The sequence below is a fragment of the Lissotriton helveticus genome, chromosome 10 (genome assembly GCF_964261635.1).
Source record: "Lissotriton helveticus chromosome 10, aLisHel1.1, whole genome shotgun sequence".
In the NCBI taxonomy this organism is placed as follows: Eukaryota; Metazoa; Chordata; class Amphibia; order Caudata; family Salamandridae; genus Lissotriton; species Lissotriton helveticus.
In genome coordinates this window covers 912,799,985-912,823,473 of record NC_136071.1, presented here as the reverse complement: position 1 = coordinate 912,823,473, position 23,489 = coordinate 912,799,985, and the positions used below count along the sequence as shown (strand labels likewise).

The 23,489-nt window shown below is 42.7% G+C and overlaps 1 protein-coding gene across 6 annotated transcripts in view; it reads right to left on the bottom strand.

The window, feature by feature from the left end:
- Positions 1-23,489, bottom strand: part of HYCC1 (hyccin PI4KA lipid kinase complex subunit 1) — a 431,878-nt gene that overhangs the window by 232,001 nt on the left and 176,388 nt on the right. For 3 of the 6 annotated variants that reach the window (XM_078663565.1, XM_078663562.1, XM_078663564.1), the window contains exons 4-5: positions 18,036-18,083; positions 13,307-13,486 (exon numbers count right to left, since the gene is read on the bottom strand). In XM_078663565.1, coding sequence (XP_078519691.1) covers positions 13,307-13,486; positions 18,036-18,083 — 228 coding nt within the window. The remainder of the gene's footprint in view (positions 1-13,306; positions 13,487-18,035; positions 18,084-23,489) is intronic. The other 3 variants (XM_078663567.1, XM_078663563.1, XM_078663566.1) reach the window with 1 other exon arrangement.

Sequence of the window (23,489 nt, the reverse complement as noted above, 5' to 3'; positions counted from 1 at the left end):
TCTAAACATCTGGGTGAAAGAATCTACCCTTTCACACTTTTGTGGACATCTCTGAGCCAACTACAGCCTCTAACCAAAGCTGCCCCAGGTTTACCTTCATTCCAGATCTCTGTCAGAAGCTTTTATCACAATGCAGAGTATTTATCATTAATGCTATCTATTTGGGTTTTAAGCCCTGGTCCTATAACAGTTGAATACTCGTGGGTGGAATTTCTTATGGGGTGTTGGCGCCCTAAAGGGAAGTTCACAATATTAATGCACAACAAACGTAATTTCAAGCGGTAGAGAGCACCACCCCACTCTCCAAATTGTGGCAACAGCCAACTTGACATTCTATCTCAAATTCCCCAGCACAAGCAGTATCAATAAACTCAAAGTATATTTCAATATGTAGTTAGTATCCACTTCTTTATTCTCTTCTTCTCAATTCTTTCTGTTCTCAGCCGACACATGTTTCGTCACAACTAACACAACTTCTTCAGGGTTAAAAAACTATGCACAAAATGAAATCACTAATACTTCCAAGTTGATCTCTCACATCAAAATGGTATTCCTTAACCAATAAGCGTCCATACAAACGTGGAAATTCAAATTAATGTCATATATATCCTGTAAATCCAAGTGAGTTGCCATGCACACCATGCCCCCATGTTATGGCATGCAAAGGAATTCAATCCCAAGTGCAGGAAAACACCAAATGTGCAAAGGATTTACTCATATCCAAAAAGGTCAAATTTAATTGAAAAGAAAGCGTACCTATTGTTACTGTCGTTCAGTATATCTAAAAACAAAAAACTGATGTACTTGTGTAAGAAACAAAATGTACTCCGATGTCCTAAAATACCACCACTACTATCCAATGTGTAATCTTAATGGCACTTACTTCGATATCAGTGGTAATTCCAAACCGAAAGTCCATATCCATCTAGCGTTCATCAATAACATCTGCCAAAAATGTCCTCAGGCCGTGTCTGAACCAGTAATCCTATGAAGCACGATTAGATCATTACAAATATTCTAATAATCCAGTCCTTGTATATCAGCAATCCATTAGTATATCTTATTTCTCCTACCATAACACTTTGTGTACTATATGTGTCAATATTGCCACCGAAAAGGTCTTTTAGTTCAGACCCAAGGATATTCAAACTCAAACTGTGCCCCGACCAGAGTTTATGTCCAATACACAGTATTCTGCACTATATGTATCTGTAAAAATATGAAACGGAGTAGGTGTTACTCCAAGCCCATTCATCGTAACCTTCCGTGTACTAACAATATCGATATTCCTATAAATACCCTTACCTCAATATAGAGCGTCCCCTCCGTGAGTAAGCCGAGTGTGTAGCGTGTCTGGATTCACCGCAAACACTTCTAAACTGCTGTTTACTTAAAGCACCCAGCGCATATTAGTCGAGAGTGAAACAGGACTCTCTCTCAACCATCGAAAGTGGGAACCATCTTAACATGATGTCATAATGCGATAACGGGAATGTATCTAGTATATCTCTACATGCTCGGATCACAATCTTACTCGGACAGTATATTGCCTTCTCCTAGTCAATCCCCTATTGAGTAACTTCTGAAATACGGTTAAAACTAAAATATCACTAGTACCGAATTACGTTAGAAAAATTGCAAAGAATTTCCGCTCTATACGTCGGACATGTGGTACGCACATGTGGTGTGCATGGCATTTTCTCGTTCATCATTGCTCTCAAGTGTATTGATACACTCATTTAACAAACTACATCAGCTACCTAATCCACCAATCTCATGAACATCCCAATATCAGAAGTCATCTCAAAAAACGTTATACAGTATTGCAGTCTCATAGTTACCATCTAACCAAAGATCTCACGAGACACCACACATTGCATTGTTAATACAACACATCAAATGTCATAATTATATATATCATGTTCCCCAACAATAATGCATCTCATGGTCCACATTTAGACCCGTCTCCACACTTTGAAGTCTCAAAATACAGGTTGACTCTCTCCTCCTGAGAGTGAGTTCCTTATTGCCTCCTCTTGGGTGTATTTGTATACAGACAAGTCCATAGAATGTAAAACATTTATTCCATTCCTGTGCTGCACACTTTGATATATGTTTGGCAATTGGATATCTTACATCCCCTAGTTTGACGGTTCTCATATGTTCTCATATACAAATATACCCAAGGGGGGCTATGGAAAGATGAGAGGCACTGTTGGAGGGTGGTAATGAGGAAATAATTGAAGAGGCCCAATAAAGATTGTCACATCCTGGTGCACTGTGAGGTCATCATTTACTATGCTTTAAAAACAAACACAATTGAATTTACAGTAGTGGTCTGACTCGCTTGCTAGTCAAGTCAAGTCAAGTCATAACATTTATATAGCGCACTACATACCCAGAGGGTTTCAAGGCGCTTAGGAAGGGAAGGAGGATTATTTGTCAAATATCCACGTTTTAAGCTGCTTTCTGAACGCTAGGTGATTCTGGGTGAGGCGAAGGTAAGCGGGGAGTGAGTTCCATGTTTTGGCAGCCAGGTATGAGAAGGATCTGCCTCCCATGGTGGTCTTGTTGATGCGAGGTACAGTGGCGAAGGCTTGGCTGGAAGAGCGAAGTTGTTGGGAGGGGGTGTAAAAGGACAGTCGAGAGTTGAGGCAATCTGGTCCGATGTCGTAGAGTGATTTGTGTGCGTGGGTAAGCAGTCGGAAAGTAATCCTCTTATTGACGGGTAGCCAGTGGAGGTCTTTAAGGTGACCAGAGATGTGTTCGTTGCGTGGGATGTCTAATATGAGCCTGGCTGAGGCGTTTTGGATTCGTTGTAGTTTCTTCTGGAGTTTAGCGGTGGTACCTGCGGTATATGCTTGCTATGCACCGTATTGGTGCTGGTCTGACAAAATTTGCCAGGGCTGCTTCGGGTTCCCAGTCCTGCCCAGAGTTCAACGCTTTTGCAAAAACTGATTGGACGACTTCTGGTGAGTTTGTGGAGACCGGCGGAATGACCAAGGATAGGAAGGCCATGTGGGTAGTCAAACAAGGCATTGTTTTCATTACCGAAGGTGTTATACATGATATAGGAAACTCCGCTGAAGCTTTCTTAATCATGTAATTTCCAGTTTCCTGTGACATCTTTCCTTGCTTTCTGAGAAATATGTTTTTTGGAAGTGTCTTTTCATTTGTCACTGTCTACTAGTGCCAGATAGTAAAGTGGAGTTTTCAGCAGATTGTTTGCCTTTGTTTTATTTAGCTGAATCCAGACAGTCCTATAAAATTTCTATGAAAACCTAGAGATTCATTGTCCTCTTCTGAAGCCTATGCTCTGCACGGCAGAGCACCTAACCAACCACGAGGAGCTGATGGAAATTCTGACCCTGGATAAAAATGAATTCTATTGTGTCTGCCAACTCCCAGCTAAAAAACTAATAATTGGCTTACAATAATTTATTCATGATAAAAACGTCACGTCATATGCTTCACTAATCCACCCTCTCACATTTGTCTTGTTTATTTTGTGAATGCACAACGCAGCACAAAAGACTGAAAGCACGTAGACCGTACCCACATTGACCTCTGCCAAGAGAATGATTGAGGATTACATCAACGTCAAACAGCATATATATAACTGCATGAAGGCCAATCACACCTGGTCTAATGGATCCAATGCAGTTCTCTAAATACTGTGATGCAAACATGATAAGTAGGTTACATTCCCTTGCTCACAGGCCAGGGATAAGCCCCACACAAACACAAATGTAAGAATCTGCAGCTTGTTTTCTGATTCAGATATTCTTCTACCCACAGAATAAAAGAACAGAGTGCTTCCAAACTGCCTCCTTCTTCTGCATTCCAACAAGCAGGTGACTTTGATGATCATCATGTGCCCAGATTAAAGCAGCATAATCCATGCCCAGACTGTGTCCTAATATTGTCCGAGTGGAGTGAAAAAGAGAATATTTTAAGTATTCCCACAAAGTGCTCATGAATACGGGTGTGTGTGAAGATGCAAAGTCAAATGGCTCGCAACTCTGCATAATTGGGTTATGTAACTATTAGCAGTCACACGCTACCCGTCATTTAAAAAAATGAGGGTAAAGTCAGGATATTTGGGAGCTGTTGCCTCTCTGCAGTCATCTTTCCTGTCTGCTGTTCTGCGTGCTCCGCCCCCATTTATGAAATTTCAACCAACCGGCTGACAGCCATTCTCACCACCAGCCCTCCAGGCTGACAGAGTGTTTCTAGGTCTTGTAATGGACACTGGGAGGGTGTTCACCCACAACCTTGCTGGACCACCCCTAGCCTATTCCCTGTAGCAGCTGCTGTCTCAAGTACCTACTGGTGTTGGTGGGAGACTACCCCTGTGTGTAGTGCCATTTCCAGGTCCATGATGACCTTCGGGGAAACTTCAACATGAGGTGGTGAAAATAACGAAACACCTTAATTTCAGGTGTTAGCAAGTGCACATGAGCAGTAATATTTCCCTTTGCTTATGTGTTACCACCTCTTTTAAGCTGATGGTAAAGTATTACTGTTTGCTGCCGAAATGCAGTTGCGAAACAGTAATAAATCCCTATTCGGTATTTGAAAGCGATGCCCAAAACACGCCCCTCCCAAATACCGAATCGCAAATGCAAATTGCGACTCGGTAACAGGTTACTGAATTGCATTGTGCATTGTGTGCATTTGAAAAAGCATTTTTGCTTTTGCAAACCTCCCAATTCTGTGAATCAACCGTTTGCGACCGCAAAAATGTTTAGTACATCTGGCTTTTAAGTGTCTCAAAGTCTTATTTCAGTGTGCTAGAAAAGGGCAGTCTGCTTGAAATTAATAAAATACTTTACCATTATAGCCACAGTTCAACTTCCCCTTGTGTCACCAAAACACCCTAACCGTTCAGAGAACATAACAATAAAATACAGCAAATGTGGTGAATAAATGCAACAAAAATGTACACCAGGTTTGTGTTCCAGTTTGTGACTTAAAACTGGACCTTGGTTGCTTTTCCTCCTATTTTCTTTCAGGTAAGTTAATAACCCAACCAGGCATGTCTAAAGATAAAAAACGAAACGAACTAGAAGGTAAACAAACACATGAACAGCCCACAAACCAATGCGACAGATGAAAAACATGTGTTTTCCAGACTGCAGTCATTTTTCTCATTATGGTTTTGCCAGCATAACGAAGAACTACTCAACTACTTGTACTTATAACAAGACCTCAACCTTCATCCGGAAGCAACTGTATCTCAACTGAAGAAACTAGAACGGAATCTTGTCAGTTGGCTTTAGTTTATCCTGATGACGTAGAGCAACTGAAGCATTCCAGTTTGTGAGTTTTTAAGGAGGTGACGACGGTCATGTGGATCTAAATTCAGGTAAAAGGTTTTCTGAGTGAAACAAAAGGTCTGTGGGGTCCCTCTCAAGCAGGCCAGGACCTTCAGTACAGGATATGTCCACGAGGTGAGTGGGTTCTAGAAAAATGTATTCGTATTTATTGCAGTATTATTTATACTAGAACAACAACATATAGAAGAATGCTCAAATCAGAAATTAATTTACCTTTGGATTGAAGGTTTCAGTTTAGAAAAATTCATTATGAAAACTACCGAATTTAGACTTCATTTTATACAACAGGTGTCAAGTTATGAGGCACAAGTCATACATGTGAATTAATCAAAAGTATTTACATTTCTGCCTGAAAAGGTGACAAAAGACCATGTATTTCTGTCCCCTTTTGGACAAAAAGCCGCACAGTTTTATGGTCAGAGGTATAATGTATTAGTTTGAGGTTGTTCCAATATCTAATATGTTAGCACAGAATTTACTCGACTTTTGCTGCAAGGTTCCAGAGCAGAAATCTACAGGGAAAACATGGGCCCCAGAAAAAGAAAGAATAGAAGAAAGGACCAGCTTGGCCTCTGTACATTTAGGGGGCCCTTCTGGTATGAATAGTCCCTGAAAGATTCTAAAGTGCAGCGAGAAATTTCAGAGGGATTAGAGCAGCCCCACTGAGATGGTGTTTGCTGTTTCATACAGAAAGTTAGATGAGCCACCACGGTTTGGCAGTTCGGGCTGGACTGTTCCCATGAGGCACAGGTTCAGACTGATTTGCATATGGCTATGTCTGAACTGGGGTGGCAGAGTGGGCTAAAGAACCATGATGGATTAAACCCAGATCTGTGGACTGGGTGTGTTTCATTGGTTCAGATGCTCTGTCCATCACCACCCCCTTTTGACACACTCTGTTCGCCATAAATTGGAAGGGTATGCTCAGACGCGAGTCCCTTGCTCACTTTGCCACTGGATTCAAGCAAGCCTGGCTGAAATGCCAGAAACCGGTCCTAGGAAGCTTGTTTCCGGTCCAGGGAAGGCATGGCTTGGCAGTTCGGGCTGGACTGTTCCCATGAGGCACAGGGTCAGGCTGATTTGCATATGGCCATGTCTGAACTGGGGTGGCAGAGTGGGCTAAAGTACAGTGATGGATTAAACCCAGATCTGTTGACTGGGTGTGAGTGTTTGATTGGTTCAGATGCTCCGTCCATCACCACCCCCTTTTGTACCACCACCAGCAGTATCACCACTTCGAGAGACAGCCACAAGCCTAGGTAATTAACGAACAGGCTGGGAAATGTTTGCTTTAGATTTCATAATCATCTACTCTAAGATATCTCCAACTGGGACATGCACTCATGCTATACATAACCAACGTCGAAGACATCCCAGAGGTCAGGGCTCTAGAGGCGAAACTGGGGTTGTCTCCCCTAACACCCAAGAGGAAAGTATCTCAAATATAAAAAGAAATTGTGATTAATTCACCTGCCAACTTCAATAAACTCAGAAAAACATGCGAGGCTGATGTAGGTCCACTGGGAGAGGAGAAATGGCTATTTGCCCTTATGGACCCACAAGAACCCTCAATTTCAACCAAGTTCAGCCTCCTACAGCTGAGTTACCTCCACTAAATGTACACAACACCCAAAAGGCTGTGGCAGTAACTGCAGGGGCAAGGTCTGGAGTGCCTGAGATGCCGGACTGCTATTAGGGATTATATGCATACGGTATGGACATGCCTGAGTTTGGAGTAATTTTGGTCAGCGATTTTTAATAGACTTCATAGTATAATAAATGGGCCATCCAACAGAACAAAGTCCCAAAACAGATTTATTACACATACTAGAAGGCGTTGGCTTCACAAGCTATGAGAAGTGGTTTCTGAAACTCAGCCTCACTCTGCGTAAAAGGGGCACAGCTAAAAACCGGAGGAGTCAATCCCCAGCCAAACTTAAATGTTTGGAAATTAGGCATTGACAGGTGCCGAATCCTGAAAATCCCTATATATAAGGTCAGGTGGTGGACTCAAAAGCATTAAAAGCATGGAGCTGATGAGTAGAGGACTACACAAACGAGATCTCCGATTAACACATAAGGATAATTCCCTACACTCGCTTGTACCTTTGTATATTCAACTGCAGCTCGGGGAAGAGAACTCCACCATAGACCAGTCAAAGTCGTGAGGATGTATCTGCAATGTTGTCAGTGTTCTTGTTTTCTTTATTCAAAATCTCAATACATGCCTTTGTTAAATCTTATATTCCGAGGGGAGCATACTATTTCTATAAAGCTGTGTGGACTTGGGGTTCATATTCAGGCGTATTCAATATAAGTTGTCATTTCTTTGGAACGTCTCCTAGATAAACCCACAGTACTTACCCGCCTGTGATGATGCAATGAAGATCCTTCATGTGTATCTAATGCGAGATTAATTGTGGGTACACAGAGTGTGTTTACAGAAGAAGCATGCTGTACGGTGGAGTTATAACTCAAAGTGCGATGTGTGTACATGGAGACAGCTGACTGCTCGCCTTAAGATAAACACTGCTTGCTCTGTACGTGTAGCCAGGAAGTGCCTAGAAGAATCCTTGTGGAAACAGGAGCTTGCACAACAACCGTGTCGGCAGGCATATCTTAACAAACAAAAAGCATTTTGTGCACTAAGTAGAATACTGTATGCTTGCCAGTATAAGTTAATACATGTATGAATATTTGCCTTGAACTTTTTGATACATTTTCAAAGCAATTTCGATCAACTGTTCTATTAAAGGCAGTGACTTTTTAAGCGTTTTCTTTAGTCACTCAAGGGTAAAAACAGGATTTACTGAGATTATATAACAGTTCACTTAAAGCACATGTGGGGTGTTGCCTTTTGCTCATCATGTCTGATATATGTTTTTAAATTGATATTGGGGAAACGGAAAATAGAAAGACCTTAATTGTCCTGGTCACTAACACAGAGGAGGTTACTCTAGGAGAATTGGGTGTTGCTGTGAAATTCAATGAATGTGTTTTTGAATGGTTTAAACAATAAAAAATATTGGTGCTCATTTTATAGGTTGTGTGAATAGGGGAATTAATTGTGACACCAGAACAAGGAATGCACGAACTACCCGTGAAGCGCTACAGCAGCTTTGTTTTGTTGATGTGGAATAGGTTTAATGTATATCATCAATTATTAGAAGCTGAGGCGTTAGGCCCATTATATACTGTTACAGCATAGATCGTAATAAAGAAGATAATGTTTTTATGTAATGGGTTCGAGCAAATGTATTTTGTGACAGATGCCATGACTAACTATCTGGGTCATTTATAATAAATGTGTTAAAGCTTGGGTGCTTCTTTATTATACGAGACCTAAGCATAAAAGGCAATCTGGGACATGAGAAATCTTGTATTTTTTCATACCAGGAGGATATTTTTTACTTTATTTTTGATCTGAGACACATTAACTAGTAGTACGCTAAGGTCTCTTGCTTAAGGCTATTCAACTTCAAGAAGCCGATAATGTCATTATGAAATAACAAAAGAAATGAATGAATGAATAATGATTTCTTGTATTAATTCTACATTAAATACTAAAGTTGGACATTAATAATGCTACTTGAGTCACCCCAGTACGTACCCCAGATACTGTATCTACACATCGGCTACAATATAAGCGACAAAGATATGGAAAGACGTCCCTCAGAGTAAAGGCCCAAGATTACAGCCAAGTCACATGATTGTCATCAAGCTAGCTAAGATCCATTGGTTGCGTTACGCCTCTAACTAATAATCAGAATAAGGATGGTTCAGCATAATGCCTAAAGGGAGACACAGTCTTCTTCTGCTGGCTGGACTAGGGCTACTCTGATGCATAACTTGCACACTCCACATTCTTGACCATTACTATGTACGCCCACCTCTTATGCTCTGGGGGGTCAGTCACAATCCTCTCATGCAGAAGCTCCAGTGGATCAGTGTAGGCAATAGTAGGAAACAGTTACGTCAGGAGAAGCGTGTCTGTGAAATCTTGGGGATTATAGAACTAGTGGCAATCTAGATATAGAAGGACCAGACAAGCAGAAGTCACCCAGTCCAGGTTAGCCCTTGAAGATCAATGCATTTAGGAAGGTAACTGATATCAAGACCGGAATTTTGAGTGCAAAAACTCAGCAGGTTTAACAGCAAAGGAATTAGCAGTTGTTTAAAATTGGGTTACTTGTTTCGGGGAGGAGATGGGTTAAACCCTACTCAAGCAGCAACCGCAATCTCTGCCAAAATCCTTATCACATGGGATGGTATTTAGATTGTGTGCACACTGGACTTTGTTAATCATGGCTCAAAGGGTATGTTGCAAGTGACAAACACACACTCAGATCTCAGAAATGCGAGGGAGTTTGTTGAAGACTGCTTATCCTTTGCAGGGACCCGTATCTCATCAACCATGACAAAGGAGTTTAGTAGAAGCAATATCAAACTCTTGTGAACTTCAAACAAACCTAATTTCACCCGGGCCATGCTATAGACACAACTCATCAAAGCCAGAGGAAAAGGACTCATATCTCCAAGATTGTGCACTCAAAGAAGCTATTTGCAGTTGCTTGTAAACAAAATATATCTTCCAGTTCAGAGGGAGATGGTCCTGGAGAAGGAGCTGTGACTGTCAGTCCAGCAAACAAAAGTCCTATTGACTACATTATCATGTCTCCTACCATATTCCATGAACAGTAGCTGAGCAAAGATTAGGAGCCAGTGTCACCTGGGATACTGTGCTCTCATCCAATACCTGGGGATGACATTACAAATATTTTGGTACAATAGATGCACAGGATGAGTGAGTGGGGAGTGAACTGCCTCTTAGTATTGCAGTTCAGATAATAGAAGTTGAAGAGGAAAAGAAGAGGTGGCGGAGTAAATATTGTTTTTTAGGATCGTAAAAATAGGCTATTCCCCTTTTAAGGGGGGGGGGGAGTTGAGCAGACTGGTGATGAGCTTCATTATGTGGGGTTCCGCCTCTAGAATTTTGGTCACCGTAGATGTAATGAAAGGAGGGAAGGGGCAGATGGTAGTGAGGGGTCAAACTCAGTGACCCCTTTGGGGTGTGGCTGGAAATGGTATTGTTATTGTGGATGATTTCTTGCCAAGGAAGACAGACCCCAAATAGCAAAACACGAAGCTTTGGTGCTGTTCAAACAAATGTCAAGTATGATGGATTGGACACACATACAAGAGAGACTCAGATTAAGCTGCACATTATCAGTAAATGACTACAAAAGGATATCATAGCTGTTAATGAGAAATGAAGGGAGCAAAAAGAACACTTAAGAGGGATGAGATCAAGTGAAGACTTGGAAGTGCCCCACAGGAAGAGGTGGTGAGACTGGTTAATGTGATGGCTCCTGTAAAACAGAAGAGGTTTGAACTTTTGAGTCAGGTACACAAGCCAGAAAATAAAGCCTTTCTAGCATGGTCTTGTGGTGTATGGCGTCGAAAACTGTGAATACACATAATGCTGAGAATAAAGGGGGTTTTATTGTCAGAAGCACACAGGAACTTGAAAAAAACTGAGAATAATCTAGCTTTTTGAGTGAGGTATCAAAAGGCTTTTCATCAAGATTTGACTTCTTCAAGATGGGATTTGCACTTGATACATTGAAATGCTCTAGTTTACTATTCAGGTCTATGAGTGTGAGAGTTACATCAAACCTTTCAATGCAAGTTTTACAGGGCAAGACTGTCAGACGTTTAGGAGAGAATAGGAAAAGTCTGCATAACTCATAAATAAGAGTTATTCTATTGCAGTATTGAAGTATATCTGGTAGCACAGCTACAGGGTGTAAAACTTTCTAGGGTCTTTTGTTCAGGGTGGCAAACACTCATATACACTTATAGCCCGCCGTAGCAGACTATACCGGCAATTAAAGGCTCACTCAAGCGGTAAAGGCCCGAGCCGAAGACGAGGCCTTTAACAAGGGAGTGGGACTTTAATGTCGGTATAGCCCAGATATGGAGGCCTAGAAGGCTATAGGAACATTCCGCCATTAGAGGGCAGAATGTTTTAACAAATAAAACAAAGACCTCATTGAGCCAAAGGGGATTGATGCAACAGCTGTGAAAGATTGCAATGTTGGCACGCCGGGCTTTTACCAACAATTAAAAGCCCAGAGCATTCCATTGTCTTCAATGGAGCTCCCAATATTCTAACAAGCACGGGCCCCACTATTATGAAGGTATTGTGGCTAATTAATGTAACTATTGGTTTTTACTACAGATTAAATAAATTGTATTAACTTTATTGTGGTAGAATGATAGACGGGTAAGCACAGGTAGAAGACCTGACCTCTAAATTTCTTGGGACGTTATACCGGTGAATTAACTGTATGGTTTTCTCATGAATAACTACTGCCACTCTATACATGTTGGTCATCTGCTATTAACTAAAGCCTCGCTCTAGGCATACATACATCCTGACAAAAAACAAAAAAAGAATGCACAGCTGAAGCTTTTGGATAATGGAGAGGGAGGGGGGACACGGTCACTCATACAACGAGAAATGCCTTAGCAAAACGTCAGAGCAGGTTCCAGTCAACACAATCTTAGTCAACTCAGGAGTCTGAGGAAGGAGGACATGTTTATGTTGGAAAGTACACAAAACTACTGGTTATTATTTTTTTGCAGTAGTGTAATTATTGGTCCTGAAGAAAGCCAGTGGTCTACTTTTTGACCACGAATGGCTGAAACATGTCGACCTCTTTAGTCAACTAACGATAGTTATTTTGACAAACTACCCACACGCTGTTTTTAGTTTTGACATTATGATATTTTCCCAATAAATTTATCCTTGTTATCATAAGAGTCAATTTTAAATTACACCTTTGTTTTTCTCTCACATTTAAGTTACACTGCAAAATTAGTTTTTCAGCACCACCGAATTAACATCTCATGGCCCTTTCCATCACTGGTGGTTCTTGTTAGGACATCTCATATATGCACTCAGGTGAGATGCCTATCATATACCAGTGTTATATAATCCCAGATGATGAGGTTCTGCCATCTGGTGGGCTGATGGGATTTATCTCCAAACTAACACAGGCCTAACTGCTTTTGATTGTGCTCCTTAGCCGTATTCTCTGGGCTGTCAGACCAGTAGTATTCATGTTGTTTTGTATACTGTGAAATGGGGTTAGATTGCTACTTGGTCTTTAAATATGATCCCCTATGACCCTTTGGTAATTGTGTATTTTGTATGTTGGAAAGTACACCATACATAAAAAAGTGTGCGATCAAACATTGAGCGACAAGAGTGCCACACATTGAAAAAACAACTGAACCAAGATAGAAAAGTAAGAAGGGAGATCATAACACATACATTTGTTTTTATTTATACAAGATATAGTCTATGAATCTTTAGTGACAGTGTTCTAATCAAGAGGTGAACCGACATAATATAATAACACACTTGGCCAAGGTAGGCTCCCTTGCGTCCACCTATCTTATTATTGTTTTGTGTTTTTTTGGGCGAGGAAAGGAGAACTTTGGCAAACTGACCTTTAAATGGGTAGCTATGGATGAAGTTTGATGACAGAAACTTACCATGACACAGGGTTATTTTTACTCAAATCCTTTTTCACCTTGAGAAGTCCCTGTAGCACAACTGAACTTTTGAAGGCACTTGCTACTAAACAGATAGCTGGTTGCATGCAATCAAAAATATAACAAACAATTGCAGCAGTACATTTATATTCCCACTAAATGTAGAATTAACTCCAATGGAGAAAGGCTCCAAATTTCCTGCTAGATGTTTTGTGTGAAGCAGGCCCCATATTAAGCTTTCTGGCTCCATAATGAGGTATCATGGGGAACGTGTGTAGGTGTGGTCTACTATAGTTCATACAGCCTGCTGACAGCATACCACCAAGCTCAACTATTTATTCCTCTTATCAGTGATAGTCGACACAGATGCATTACTGTGAAAAGGGAAAGGTACGGGTACAAACCAGATTATAAATGCCGAGGAGGAGTGCCTCAATGCTGCCTCTACTTTGCAGATCCCGGCTAGCTGAAACAGTGAGGTAGCACCAGATGAGCTCCGGGATGAACTGGAGTATGAAGCGCCGTAGCTTTTCTTCTCCGCTCCGATAGAACTCAAAGAGCTGATGGCACACAGGTTCCAGCAACTGAACGGGAAAACAAAACAACATTTTAGTTTCAATGGTTTTTATTGTTTCTTTTTGAAAAACAAGAAAAATAATCACATCAGCCTCTGGTGGTTGCAACCACTGAAAAAACAACTTCCAGACACCCTCCCAAGTTCCCACCCATCTCTTGAGTCCACTCTTAAAGGAGGTTAAAAGAGTTCATCGCTCATCATTCTTCCTGGGCCACAGAGGATCCAAACTAAGGAACCAAGAGAGATCAGTCAGTCCGAGGGCTCGCATGGTTTGTTGGCAAGTTCGATTTCTATAATCCTTCTTTAGACAGGAAAATACAGGGTTCCAGGGTTTAGCGAAAAGTTTAGATTTATCTGGCAAGTCATAAGATATTTTCTCATGTCCCAATAGATACCAAAGTTTATGCAACCAAAGCTTGTATGTTGGCCAGAAAAAGTTTACCTCCAAAGAGATAGCATAGTGTGTTTGGCAGCCATATGGAGCTGGGAGATCCTCTTGCCAGCTATGGAAGGGGTACAAGCACTCTAAAGGCCTTCCAAGCAACGCCAGATCAGGTAGGTCATCAATGTGCTGACCCCGGATCTTTGCGATGGCGGAGAAGATCCGATCCCAAAATTCCCCCAGGTAGGGGCAATACCACAGGATCTGCAAAAGAGAGCTCACGTCCTCGCATCCCCGCCAGCAAGTGTTAGAGTGTGTGGGTTTAATGGTGTGGAGCTGGCAGAAGTAAGGGACCGTGAAATAGTATTTTAGAAAGGATCTACCTGCTTCAGGCATGGCAGGTAAAGTTATTAGTACAAATGACTATTTCTTGCCAGTGTTTGGTGTCAAGTGTTATGTTGGGATATATTTCTCACTGTATCTTGAAGATGGATTCGCACGCAGCTCTTGGGGAGTTAAGGATGTCATCAATTTATAAACTAAGTGTTTAGGTGATGTAAGGTGATAGAGGAATTTTTCGAACGGTACGAGTACCCTAGTGGTGTTTGCTTTGATACAGCTCTGGGTGATCCAGTGTGGGATCTGTAGATAATGAACTTGCTTGGTCTCAGGGATCTCATACTTGTGTTTGATCTCCTCAAAGGACTGCCGCAGAGTAAATGTCCAGGAGGCAAAATAATTCCTTCTATGTCAAAATCTGGAAGTCACGGATTGCTGAAAAACTACATTTTAATCAACCTGAGGTTTAATTACAGCAGCCTCAGCAAATCCTACTCTCATTCAGTGCAACAACCTTTTAATTACTACCATTCCCTTACACCATCAACTCGAAAAGTCCTTGTACCGGTCCGAACTAGAAGCTGCACCAAATTCAGTCACAGAGTTTCATAGCACTATCATGATATGTGGCATCTGCAGAACATTTACAAAGGTAATTTTGGCAGTAAAACACATCTTCTGCAAACAGTTGCAAATAATCCCAAATGAGAGTTAGTGTGTGCACATTGTTGTCCTTCACATTGCTGCATTAGGCTCGAAGGGGAAGAACTGCTTATTATTTTGACTGGGCTCAGTACAAGGACATTCCAGAAGAATTCAGACTGTTCACAGAGACTCAAGGAAACGCCGGAGGGACACAACTAATCCAATGTAAGTATTAAAAGCCACTTAAAGGTCGAGACACGGGCAAACAAAAGTGAGAAAATTGGGGAATCTACAGTTTGCCTTCAAGGCAGCAGACAGCCCGCCCACAAAGTAACCTCTCGCCACGTTACCAACCTTCTGAATCTCAAGTCTGCCCTGAATCACTACAATGGGTGATGCAAGGACCACCTAGTATGAGCAGGGCAGCAGCTTTCATACGAATAAGGAACAATACACGTCCATTAAGCACATATACATGTCTGCAACAAGGAAGTAGTCAGTGGCTCAAATATATACATCTACTACTGAGTCCCATTTACATTTAAAAAGGTGAAGATGTGATATTAAGTGGCTATTGGGAATCAACAACATACTATAAAACGTAAAACCAACACGTGCATGCATAATATATGTACACACATAAAGCAGGAGTTAGCAAACATTTGGCTTTCATCTAATTCCTTTCACTGTAACTAGTGCAGTACAAAGTTACTTACTTGCACTCCTTTCTGTATGTCTGAATACATATTGCAAAGGAACATATTCTCCCAGTCTTTGACTTCATGGCTCAATGCCTGAAACAAATTATTTTAATGGCAGGACATACTATGATCTGCCCCAGGGAATTCTGGTTTGTCAATCAGACTGATTATATGAAATGTAAGAGAAATAAACATCCCAGTAAATCCAGCAAGGTCTCTTGCGTACCTCAACAAACACGAGGTACAGCTCGTTCGATTACAAGAGATGCACTTGGCAAAACCCACTGAAAGTAGGTTTGCTTACAAGAGGACTGCATTTTCTTTCTTTGCGACCTAAACGGAAGAGCCAAGAAAGGCAGCAACACACCTCGTTTATGGTGTTCTGGACATAGGGTTCCAGATTCAGAGGGATGTATTTTGATAATACAAATGGTGTGGAATTTCTTTATTCAAAATGTAATGGTGTTATCTTGCAGGCCGCTGACTATAATGTTACCTCGGAATAGATCTCAGCATGGGTCATAGCATGAACAGGCAAAGCACAGCGTCGCTCAATTATGACTTCAAAAGTACTGGCGCAAATACTTAACCAGAATTACATAGTTGATGTTTGGCGTCAGACGTACCCCTTTACACGGATATTGCATTTTACTTGACAGTGCATAACACCTCCTTTTGCCTTGATTACTGGCTGACCACTAGAGATGCGAGCAGAAAGTCTGCAGATATCACACACCTGGCTATAACTTTATCAAACTATTCATCCATAGAACTACACTTTGGCATCCCAGGCCCTTGTGCTTACTCCTGGCTTCAGCTATTCCTTACCATGGCATTAGTGGAATCTGTATTTTGGGAGAAACTGAAAACAGCGATTTTGGAATACACTGAGGTCAATGCCCGTTGGGGGGTGTGGTGTCGGTGTGTGTGTGTAAACATTCTGGTGTATTTAAGGTGTATTAAGAACCCAATTGTCCTATCGGTAAAATTCACTGCAGGATCTGGCGATGTGCTATGATTATATTGGAGATTCAGTAAATCAGGCTGAGCTCCTCTCAACATTGTTAGAATATACTGAAAAAGCAGACCTGAAAGTAAGGTTTTGGGTCAAGCACACCCTATTCAGGGTCTATGAAGAACGTGCATGCCCCAGTAGATCCCTAGTAAACACAAATCGCCACCCAATGTGCCTCAGATGACATTATGGAGACACAAGTACTGGGGGACAGAGTTTATGACACTCATCACACCCTACATATGTTCTCCACATTCTACTTAAACCGACATGCAACGTACATTGCAGCTACTGACAACTCTGTTACCCTTCTTTGAGTAAGTGGTGCCAGCATGGGTAAAAAAAAACACTTGCCTTAAAAATGTAATAGTGAAAACAACGCTATCTGAAATCACATCTGTAATCCTGGACCGGCAAGGAGGGGGCAGGAGTCAGATAGTGATGGTCTCCCTGTTGAGTTTTATAAAGAATATAAAGACATCCTAGCACCACATCTTCTCCAGGTATACGAGGAGGCGGCACAGGCATCCTCGCTCCCTCTTTGTGTAAGATGCTCCTGGTGGCTCTAGGCAAACCAGGTACACCAACCACCCTCGCGGTTTCATTTAGGCCCCTGACACTGGTCAACAAGGCGGTCCATATGATTCTGGTGAAGGATCCTGACAGTTCTCCATCCTTCACCAGCTATACTCCGAAACTGAAGCAGTGGCTGTTTTCTTGTAGCGAAATGTTCGAATATCACCATTTCTTTGCTGTTCTGGAGAAAACAGAATAGGACAGGACTTCCTAAAATGGATCACATTGTTATACGTAGAACTTAGCGCTCAAGTTGCATCATCAATACTTTTCCCATAGCAATTCAAATAAAAAGAAGAATAAGACAGGTATGCCCCCCCAGCCAATCATATTTGCCATTGCAGTCAAACCACTAGCTAGCCGTAAATACATGAAATCAGGACTATATGTGAAAAAAACCTGTCGTAATCTTCTTTCCAATAAGATTGTGGAAGGGCTCATGAATGTCAACAACTTGGAAAGACTTCAGACATGGTGGGAATAAAAATATGGCGTCCATTTTTGCCTCGTTTCTTAAAGGCCAAGAATTTTAAAAAGTTAGAAGTAATTGCAAAACTGGGAAAACATCTGTAAGAAATGAGGGACAGAACCAAAACAGAACAGCAGCTAGAAAAGAGCAGCAACAATGCAATGTCTGCTCCATAGGAAACCAATGCACAGTCCCAAAGGTGCTAGGGACCGAGTCAAATTTGGGGATTCCCAAACACCTGCAGGCAGCTGCAATTTCAAAGAGTTGAAACCTCTTCATCAGATATTCAGAACAGCGCAGGGAAGGCGATTTATACAAATCTGCTGTGCCCTTGAGGCTTAATCATGCAATCTTTAGTCAGAGCTGTAACGTGTTTGCCAAGTACTCACAAACGAAGCATGTAAAATGAGTAAATAGATTTAACTCTACCTCTAAAGGCTGCTGGGCATCAACTGAGCAGGTTTCCATTTCCACCGTCTAAAAAGGGTAGGAACAAATATCAACGCTGTCAACAATCAATCACCTCTGTTAACATTTATTAATTATTTTGTAGTTTGTCATTTCAAAAGCTTTTTTCTAAAGCAGCCTTGATTGAAGTGTCATTATTTTCTGTTTAATGAGTGTGCAAGAAATAAGGAGTGTACAGACTCACTGCGCAAACCAAGGTTTGGAATGCCTCTGCTCTCTGGGAGAGGCACCAAAGCACCTAAAGGTGGTCCTGGGGTGTACAGGTCCCTATACCTTGGCTGTGTAAAAATGCGTGATGTCATCAGCTGCTGCACGGAGGTGGGTGAGCCACTGAAAACTCGACCCAGATTCGAGCCTGGAGTCTGGCTCTAGCTCAGCTTGAGGTCCTGTTGAAACCGCGAACCTATAACGAGCCGAGCTTCCATGTGGCTTCTGCCTCCCACCTAAGCTCTACCCAGCATGTAGTATTAGGGCTGGAGCTGCTGACTTTGGAACTGGAGAACAAGGTGGGGGCCGGTTTTGGGCACCTGGGGGCCGGTTTTGGGCACCTGGGGGCCGTTTATGTTACAGGGCCGTTTTTGCAAAATCGGCCCTGTAACAAAATCGGCTGAAAACCGGCCCCGGCAAAGAGCTCGGAGGCACCTCCAACACCCCCCCCCCCCCTCCCCCTCCCGGAGTGGGCTGGGGGGCCCAGCCGAGCACTTTGCCAGGGCCAGTTTTGCTTCCCAGTCTGACCCTGACAACATCCTGTGATCCTGGTCATATCACTTTTCTCTCTTTGTGCCTAACAAATTAATATGATTTTGTGTAATGTAACTGGTATTCCAGTAAAGCACTCCAACAGAGTCGAACAGTAGAGTTCGAGCTATTAAAAAACGGCAGGAAAATGCACACAGAGGTAAAAACAAAGATTAACATTACAAGAAGGGGCATATAGATACAAATTTAGTGGATGATCTGTAAAAAGCGAAACCAGAAAACCTTGATAAATTGTGGCTCCCCCGCGTAAATTGTGTGATTTTAGGCAAATGATTTATTTCACCAAAACTTTGTTTTCTTCATATTCACGTATGGAAGAACTTAAATACGCGAGTTCAGAAAAGCAGCTGCACAAAAACCAATTGTGTTTGATTTAATAGATTATAAAGTTTCTCTATAATAATCTGTCCATATACAGATTACACATGAAAACTGTCTTGCCTCTTGGTTCACTAATGGTACTGTCACCATTGCGGGGATGGGGTCAGGAGTGGATTCAAGTTTATGTTTTAAAAAAATCACTTTTAATAAGTACTGTCAGTACAGTGCTATAATGTGACATATTAATGTCAAAGCTTGCACATGTCAAATAAATACTCTTTTGGGAATTTTGAAGAGACTATCCTATTTAATGTTTGCTGTATGATTTACATAGTAAACATTTTCAGGGCTTAGCTCGTGCATGGGCACTAGAGCCAAGTCAGACCCTTGGCTCGGCCTGCCCACTTCAACAGCTGCAATGGGCACAAGTGTGGACTGGCGGGAGGTGTGCATGGCCCAGGCTGCTACATGAGTCTATTGTGAAAGGAGTTGTCCAGGGTAACTTGACATGGGATTCGACGGAGAGCGCAATCGCTGCGTGTGGCTGTTTCAAAAATGTGAAACGAGACAGAGACATCTGCCGCTGACCGCGTGACCCGCAGGGGAACATGGGCGGGGCAGCGCTTTAGTCCCACCCAGCTAGCGAGCCTACCTAGCGGCGCCCCTCGCTGTGTTCTCTCTGGTCCAAGGGGGAGTGCTCACCTGGGGAGGAGGGGCGCCCCGCTACCTATACCGCAGCAGCCGTAGCTCGGCCTCTTTCCTTCCTGGATTCTCCCGCGGCTCTGTGCTGTTCCTGTCCGGCCTCAGTGGGTTTTTTACCTCGACGGGTTTGCGGTGAGTGCTGGTGTTCATGGGCAGTTCGGTTGGACAGACATGTTTCCGCCTAAAGCATTTGTCTCGCTTTGTTTTGTGCGCAGGAGCATGCCGCACCTTTTAAATTTCATTTGCGCGGGAAACGGCGGGGTGTAGTGTGGGCTATTAGTGGTGCAGGAGAGGCGAGTGTCATTGTCCCGCTGTGTGGGGAGGTAGGCGCCACGAAATATCTGTAAAGAGCGCCTATTACAAGAACATTAGGCATATTTGTCAATCGCCCCGATTCCGCCGGGAGAATCCAGGTTATGTAGCCGAAAGTTCTTTAGGTTATTTGTCCCGCATCAAACCGCCTCTGTTCCTCTAAAAGTTGATAGGGAAAAGACATCCCCTCAATGTTTCCGATGTCTTCCGCTTTCCTGTGCTGAAATTTTGTACCAGCATCAAACCGCCTCTGTCCTCTAAAAGTTAATAGGAAAACACTTCCGTCACAGTTAGTGTCAACACTTGAATGTTTATGCGTGTCTATAAATTACTACTGTAGCGTATTGTATTGATTTATTTCGTGAAACAATTTTCATTGCATTCTCCCCCCTCCGCGTCTGAGAACTGCATATGCCTAGGCGTCCTTGTAACTATGGGCGACCACGTGTTTAGGTCCCAGTTCATACAGTGGTATAGTAAACTTCATTCTTTGCCTGTACCAGTGAGCGATTTTGTAATGCGTGATCGTTTAAACTAATTACTGTATCGCTGTTAACACTCGTACTGGTGTTTTGTTACAGTCGCACAATAACTCAGGCTCCACACTTATTTATATACATGGTGCCCATTACTGAAGGCGCCACGAAAGGTAGAATTCCCCCCCTTAGGCAATCTCGCCCCTTAGGCAATCTTGCCGCGACTTTGTTATCCAACAGTTTGCACCTGAGTAGCGATGTTCGATTAGCGAGGGGACTGGGTTGGCGCCATAATTCGGCCGCCAGTACCAGTCCTTTGTTCCAAGCCCTTCATTATGTGCTCTGTGGTGAGCGCGCTTTGTTTACCTCCGGGCTCGTCACCCGCGTGGAGGCGGGGAAACACCAGCCAGCGCGCAAGGTAGGGTACAGCGGTCATTCTCTCTGCTGCGGTCGGCGGCAGATATGTTATCTATTGCAGCGTTTTTCCGAGTTAATACGCGATGACTTCTTTTTCTGAGGAAGTCGGGTTTCTGCGGTCTGTCCTGCTTTATTAATTGACACCGTTTCTTTTCTGGTGAGGCACAGCAGTCCTCTAACCGGCATTTAATTTATCGTACTGTTAGGATCTAGGATATGTAGAGGTTTTCTCAGCGCGATAAATTGATGTTAACACATTTTACGACTAATTTATATTCCATTCCCAAATTGAATGGGGATAACAATTGTAAAGAGGCGGTGAGTTGCCATTGGTAGTACCCTTACTAAGGCTGTCTTTTCCAGGGGGACCGGTAGGCGCCAGTTCAGGTGACCGCATCTGAGGCCACGGGTGCCGGCACGTTTTCGGTCCCTACCTCGCCGGGGGCGAATTTGCTGTGTCCTGAATCGACATGCGTGATTCATTCCTCACATTTAAGTTAACTAACCAGTTGGAAAAGCTTTCAGTGAAACGCATAAATGCCCCAACAATCTAAGACAATTCTAAGCACTCGTCTGACTCTGGAGACCACGACGCTGGCTGATACTGAACAGCGTGGGTCACATGATCATGACCCGGAAGGTTCACGCCCCCAGAGAGGGAAATTAATTCAATCTCATATGGCTGCTTGGTGCGATCAATTTTGAAATACATCTAGGAAGTGTTGAAGCACCTTTTCAAGGCGGCACTTATTTCTCATCGCTGCCGTGGGCTGATGGCTAGGGCGCTCGACCTCGGAGAGATGGGTTTGAGTCTCGGTAATGACGCCAGGAACCATCTTCTGGTTAGGCCAAATCGCTTAAGCTGCGCTAGAAACCGCGAGACCCGCTCTAAACGCGCAAGTATTTTCACGGTCTGTGAATGGGACTTCCGTGGCAGCTCCCTCGTGGGTCCGGGGAATTCGCCAATAACACGATAATTTTGATATTAAGAGAATTTCATTTATATCCGCAGTGACACGTAACACACTAATGTTCTGGTTGTGTATTATTCACGTTTAGATTGACACCGGCTAATGTCAGGCTATATGTCAAAATGGCTAAATGTGGTTTCTGCCTTGTTTCATATCATGTGTCTTTCTTTATTCCAGGGCAAGCTGACTTCATATGTATTATTTTGATGTGCCCTTGGTTTTCCATTCTCATGTGAAATTGTTTCTCATACATGAAGTATGTGCTAGGAGCTGGCTTGTGCGCATTTGGTGTTCTGATGAGCTGCGGCCCCGGAGGTTTTACCAATGTTGCGCGTATAGGTTTGGCTGATGCAGCCTTGCATAGCGCCTAATTCTTCGCCAGCTGGTCATACGGCTGGGGAATTTGATCTATCGACACCAGTCTTCCTGATTACGGTATATTTCATCTGGGGGTAGTCTACACGTGTCGCTGTCTTTCAGCTATATTTTGATCACGCACATATGCTCCGGGCTTCTGTTGCGTGCGTTGCTAGGGCTGCATATAGGTAGTGTTATATGGAAGGTTATGCACTCAGAACACATCTAAAGTCCTGTATTTAGTCATTGCTGTCCCACACACAGCCTTAGCCCATACTCAACCAGGGACTGCTACTCCACTGCCACAACATTGAAGTAAACTTTATGTCTCTTTGGAGAGAACAACTCCAATTCTCTAGGAGCTGATTCAGCAATTTTGACCAAAGGATGAAGGATAGAGGGTATAAAAAACCTATTTTTAAACACTTTAAAACTCTTGCTGCTCTGCCTCCAGACAGCAAACCCATCCAATCATGAGCTAGGGGCAGTCCCAAAGCCCACTATGTACATTAGAATAAGCTGCCTGTAGCCGAGACCCCGAAAGCACTACATGTGGTGCGGCACAGTGACAGACCCTGACAATACTAACCGGTCATCTTTCAATTGCCAGTTGCTACAGTCAGGTATTAAATGGCTGCGATAAGGTGCAACCTTTGCCCAGACACTATTTATTAGTATTACCGAAGGTGCTGCATCATGCCACATTATTTTCTTGCTGTATAAGCTAGTCAACCCTGGCGGATAATTTGGGTCTACATTGTTGAATAATTTCAGTGGCCACGGAGTATAGGCAGTTTGGCTGTGTTGACATCAGCTTTCGTACTGTATTGCTTTTGGAAAGTTGGTATTCCTCTTTTCCTTAGACGTGCCCATTAAAGTTGATATTTTGTCATTTACAATTAATGTGCAAAAAAAAAAAAAGTGCATTAGCTAGTTCCGTTTCGCACGGTAGAGCGTCCCTTCCGCCTAATCATGAGGCCAATGCTGAAATCCCAGGGTGGTCGCTCGATATTCGGATGAATAATGGCCCAATCTAATCAGATCCATACAGTATGACTTGGAACATGAACAAAACCGATATTGGCAGAATTGTTAGCACT